This window comes from Hyposmocoma kahamanoa, unplaced genomic scaffold, assembly GCF_003589595.1.
Source record: "Hyposmocoma kahamanoa isolate Upper Pololo Valley unplaced genomic scaffold, ASM358959v1 64, whole genome shotgun sequence".
In the NCBI taxonomy this organism is placed as follows: domain Eukaryota; kingdom Metazoa; phylum Arthropoda; class Insecta; order Lepidoptera; family Cosmopterigidae; genus Hyposmocoma; species Hyposmocoma kahamanoa.
The window spans coordinates 11,599,582-11,605,581 of record NW_020653852.1 but is presented as its reverse complement, the minus strand read 5'-3'; the positions used below and the strand labels follow the sequence as shown (position 1 = coordinate 11,605,581).

The 6,000-nt window shown below is 33.3% G+C and overlaps 1 protein-coding gene across 1 annotated transcript; it reads right to left on the bottom strand.

The window, feature by feature from the left end:
• Positions 1 to 2,805: 2,805 nt before the first annotated feature.
• On the bottom strand, positions 2,806 to 4,445 carry LOC113231067. Its single transcript, XM_026465232.1, has 2 exons — positions 4,301 to 4,445; positions 2,806 to 4,069 (listed from the first exon to the last, which is right to left on the bottom strand). The coding sequence occupies exons 1-2, from the start codon at positions 4,310 to 4,312 to the stop codon at positions 3,575 to 3,577; spliced, it is 507 nt and encodes a 168-aa protein (XP_026321017.1). The 5' UTR covers positions 4,313 to 4,445; the 3' UTR covers positions 2,806 to 3,574.
• Positions 4,446 to 6,000: the final 1,555 nt, after the last annotated feature.

The window sequence follows — 6,000 nt, the reverse complement described above, 5'->3', positions numbered from 1 at the left end:
GGCCGCTCAAAGCTTTAAATCCCAAAGATCTGAGAGGCATTGCATCAGCACCCGTACGTACTCTTCAAAACCGAAACGCAGTAATGCTCACATTATTGCTTGACGGCAGAAATATGTAAAGTATCAGTACTTCCCCAGATGAACTTTATCACAAGGAGCTGTGCTGCTCATAAATCACCACGTTATTTTGCGTGAGATCTCTGCGGAGCGTAGAAATATGTATGTTTACATTGATATATATGCTTGAGTGCGACATTGTTTGCTATAACTGCTGTTTATTTTAATTATATGTTGTGAGACGGCCAAGTCTATTGTTGGATACTAATTTATAAGATTCAAATCGTTCATAAACTTCATTGAACGTCGAACTTTGTTAGATACTGGTTGCAACTACGACGAGAAATGTGAACAACTGTGGGTGACAAATAGTATAAAAAAGATACATGTATAATTATGGGTGTAAAATGTTTAGCTTCATATTTGTGGTAAGTAATCGTATAATCAGTAATATTTTTTCGCTATTTAAAGTTTCGTACCTAATAAAGGAATTTTCAGAAAACCTAGGGTTTTACTGTGAGCTCGTAGAGCAATCTTATTTAAGCCTCTAAGTTGGATTGCCTGTCAAATTCGTACCATGACCTCACAAAAATAATTCACAGTCCATGCAGTTTACGTTCCCCATTCGAAATTCGTTCATCTTTTCTTTCATAGCAAAATCGTATCATGACGTGCTATTTGTCATGCAAATAGCGGTCCCATCTGTAAAAATAAGCAATTCAAAAAAAGTTACTCCGTGACTATCTTTTTTTAGATTTTGTTGCATTTTTAAGAAATAACATTTAAGTTTTATTATATTTTCAGTTTTATAATTATTTGTTATCTTTATAGGCTATATAGCCAATTGTCAATAGACAAATACTGTTAACTATTGAGCGTTTTTTCAAAATTTGTTGATAAACTATTGGCATGAACGTTACTGCAATTTTTAAATGGAATTTTAATTATTTTAATAATTTTATTGATCGAAAATCGTAAAATAACTTTTAAATATTGCCAAATTTGACTTTAATGCAATCAATGAAAATGTACGAATACACGATACGTTCCAATTATGTTATCAAATTACAAACTCACCTGGTTAATTTCAATGATAATGACTAGACATAACATGTAATTTTGTCATACGCCAAATTGTAAAGTATGATTGAAAGTTGCCGCCGATATTACAAAACAACGTAGTAAGTATAATCAATAATAAAATTAATAAAAAAAATGTAATAAAAATATATAAATATATAAATTCTCATTTTGAACACAATACTGCTTGAACGCTCCCAGGACAGTACATCTGTCTATTTCTTTCATATGATTTAGCATGTAGTTCCATCTCGCTCTTGTGAGATGTCAGCTAGTCAGCCAGAGACAATAATTAACGTTTAAAAAGTAATTCTCTTGAATACAAAAGCGCGGGTTCTAATAGTTACATTTTTTACACGAATTAATTTTTAGTCTATGTATATTACGTTGTGCGTTTCTTGATTATTTGTTACCATTAAGCTGATGGCTCTGAAGCCAATGCTTTATAAATAAATAAATAAATATGTATAAAAATAAAACTCACCACCCAGCCATGCCATTACCGTTCAACTTTGTGTAGGTCAAGATACGAATGTACGCTCATAGTAGGCCCCCTGAACCCTTATGTTATTGTCACACTGCCATGTCAGGCTGTAAAAGATTAAGAGAGAAGTGTTTTTTAAAGACATGTTATTCCTTGTTTTCAGATGTCAGTTTTGATTCAATGTAACTTGCGGACTGCAGAGGTAAATATTGCAACGAAATCTTTGAACAATTTTTTTTCACTTTCGAGTTACAAGAGACAAGATACAAAACCTAAGGGCGTATACACATTACTCAACAAGTTTTCTGGAAAGATTGGATTTACGAATAGAAATTACTTAAATAGAGTCCGTTCTGTCCGATTACAGCCTAAAAAAAATATCGCTAAGAATCATATAAATATTAATACTTTATTGTGCTTACTGAAGGGGACGACGATAGACACTAGACAAGAATTTAATCATAATGAGTTGAGACACATGAATGTGACTAAGGGAGGGGGTCCATATTTTATGAAGCTAGTTAAAAAGAATGTAAACCAAGTGTTACGCAAAGTACAATTAAGTCATTCATGGAGCAGATACATGGGACAAACACCATATGTTGTGTCAAATCCATTTAGTGTAGAATTATTGGAACCTACAAAATTAAGCATGGTACCGATGACGGTACAGCATACTGTGGTACCCACAAAACACACGACAGTTAAAACAACTAGCGAAGGAACCGTAACTAGAAAAAATATGTCAACGAAACAGTTAAGAAAGAAAATACGAGGGATATCAACGATTCCATTAGTTGTCCACTTCCGCAGAAAAATTTATGTCGTAACGAGAGAGGTAACAAAAAAAGAAAACAATAATATGCTGCCAATTTTAGTGAAACTTTGCACAAAACATTATCCAATAAATTGTCCTTACAGAGAATTAAAAAGGCGGATTAAGCCTGAAGTGACTAGTCTAGCGCTTTTAGGAAATAATTCTTCATGGTGCAGTACGTCAATTGCTACCGTCGATAAAAGTACGGCAACAAATAAAGGCTCTACTGAATCTTCACTGATTGATGCAATTTATACGTACTTTCTGCCCTCAGAATCATATACGAAAAAAAAATTTACTGAAATATCTTCAAACAAAAGTGAAAAATTTTTCTCACTTACAAATATGACGCAGAAATTTTAGGATAATATTACACATGGTTGAGACGCCTGTTTTAAATACTCGTTAGCAAAAAGAAAAAAAATCAATTTTAACAACAGCGAATGCGCTACATACTTGGCCAATTTTTACTTCTTACTTCAAATTGACAACAAAGAAGCATGAAATTGAATTTCAAGAAGATAAGGTCAAGGTGCAAGAGGATAGGGTAAAACCACATTAAGTAGAAAAAGATTCAACAAATTTTGGAAACGATGTGGTTGATTACGCCAGTATTCATTGCTCTGAAGATCTTTTTGTTACTGGAGATAGGCAAGAAAAAGAAGTTGAACAATAACCGTTTTTATTTCATTCATTAAATACTGTATAGTTTTAAGAAGTTTAAGAAATTTGGTTAGTACGACAGTGAAAATTATATTTAAGGTGATAGACCATGAGAATACGTTATGCGGCTACATTAATGTATAAAATATTTAGTTAGTATAAAATATTGTAGAAAACGCACAATGAAACCCAAATGTTAATGAATCAAACAGTAACCAATACTTTGGTAATGCATATTTTATAAAAAATTAAAAAATACAATATTTTAAAGTTATATGCAATAGATTTTAAATTGAGAAAATATATAAATATTGATTAAAAAAAACAGTGCGCTCAATATGTATAGGTAAATAAATTGGTACTCCTTGTACAATAAAGTATCTTTTATTGTCGTCGATTCCTTATCCAGTCTGGTGCTTTTGTGTAACCATGTCTTCTTATTTGACATAATAGGAAGATGGCATTATCTTCTTTTACCATACTTCTACATCAGGCTGCGAAAGTTTAGGTGCAGAAGATTCTTCAGATCTCTTATATCTGATCCAGTTCGGGGAATTCTTAAAACCTTCCAAATCTTTTTCCCAATTTGGTGATAATTGTATTTCTTTAAGCCAAGCGTCAACTGCGGGGTTAGTAAACTGAGGAGTTGACAAGTCATCCCGTTTGTGTCTTACAAAACTAGGTGAATTCTTCCACGCTTCGTAGTCCTTCATCCCATCAGGCGACGCCTGTATTTCCTTCAACCAGGCTTCAACTAGAGGATTAGCAAATTGAGGAGTGGTTGGCACATCAGCTCTTTTGTGCCTTATCCAGTTTGGAGAGTTCTTCCATCCTTGCCAATCTCTCTCCCAATTTGGAGAAGAACCATTGAGCTCCTGTAGCCAAGTTTCGCTTTTTGGTTTTGTCTCCAGGTGATCAGAAGCGTATATCTTATTGGAGATACTTATTATACAGAAGGCAACTATAACCTGCAAGATAAAACGCCTGATAAGAAAGTAATGAGTTGGGAAGTAAAAAATATTAACGTTGATATGACAGACGAACGGAACTGCGGAGAAGCAATATTATTATTTTTATAGGGATTATAATGATCAACGAGGAGATATTTATAATTTATTACGTAAAATTAGAAATTTGTGACACATATCCCAATTAGCAAGACTGACAAATAAGAGTACCTATGCGTGAAAACGTCTTACCTTTGATGCCATTGTCTACGTAGTCACAGCATTTCTATTTGTTCACGAATTTATACTCTCTCTTTTGGGTATTTTTATATTTGTTATCAACTTCAAGGCATCCAAGTCTATACTAGTTTTCGAGGAAATTTATAATGTGCATGAGTTTCCTGCGATATATTGCGCAATGCACCCTTGAAGCGAAACGTTGCTTCAGTAAGAATACTTCGAATTGTGTCGAATAAGCGGCAAAGTTTCCTTTTATATTCACCGCTGTATTTTTATTTGTATCGGGAATACGTGGTTGACCATATCGTGACGAGTACATTATATACGTACTAAATATTACCTGTAACACGTCACGTTTTAGTATTTATTACTTTAGCATCCGCAACAATTAATAGCCGTAATATTTTATATTCCGATATAAAGCATAGTACTTGATAAAATTCATAATCTGAACTATTCGAACTGAGAACGGCGACATCGACGAAATAGCTTCACTATATTTCTGTTCTATATATTAACTGTTACGATTAAGTAACGGAATTACAGTGGCATAGAGAGTTCAACAAGTGCAACGTAATAGAGACGTAGCAAACCCATCTGTATTGCTAAATAACGACGTATTTTGAGATGATGGATTATTGAGCTTCGTTAGCTATTACGAAGTATTTGCATAATCGTGACAGTTCTTTTTCATAGGCACATATAAGGTCCATAAACTCACAACACCCAAAAGGCAGTTCAGTCTCTTCGATGTATTATGTATAACATCACTCTATGATTTAAACAGTACTGCCACTTTACTTATTTCTGTCGCCAAGCAGTAATGTGTACATTATTGCGTTTTTGTTTTAAGCGGTAATGATGCTGGTGAAATTACAGGGACGTTGTCAACTTATGTCTCAGGTTAACGGGCGCAGTGAGAGTGTCCCTCAGATCTTTGTGACGTAAAAATCTGAGTGGCACTGCAACTGACATGGAGAGACGTGTCGCTTGCCACCAGACAGACGATTTGTTCGGCCCGTCACTTGCTATCATAAAATAAAACTACTTTTGAAACTTAGTTTGACGGCTCAATCACAGCCATGTTCTATACTTAATATAAAAGTTACATTTTATTTTGGGAATTTGTAAGTTTCTTTCAAAGTCATCGAGTTTGATATAAAATGAGTTTGGACTTAGATCAACATTCTGATTTATTTGATAGCACGATTGGATGTCTGATTAGTGAATGTAAGAACGTGTTTGAACTAATGATGTCTGTTAATTAAATACTGTAGTATGTATTGTTTATTTTTTGTTGTTTCTATGTTTGTAGCGACTTGGTTTTTTATCCATTGTCTTGTAATCGTTAAATAAATAAATAAATATAAATGCAAATGCTTGATGCACAAAAATTGTCTATGGAATGATTGCCCCGTCAGTAATGTCAAGAGTAATTTTTGGTTTTAAATTATGTTTTTTTCTGCTCCTGTACTTTAATCTGTCAATTATAATTTCATAAACCACATCACAAAGGCGCTCTTTTTGGTTCTGAACTAAAATTCTATTGTCTATGGTACTCGCTACTGAACTGAAAAAAATCACTAGTTCAAATTTCATTTCGTTATAATTAAAGTTTTTAAAAAAAGAACGTCGTATTTTTGCTGGTTAAAAGAATCTCCTTAAACGGTGTTTATGAATAGAATAACGTCACTATATTTGTGAAATTATTA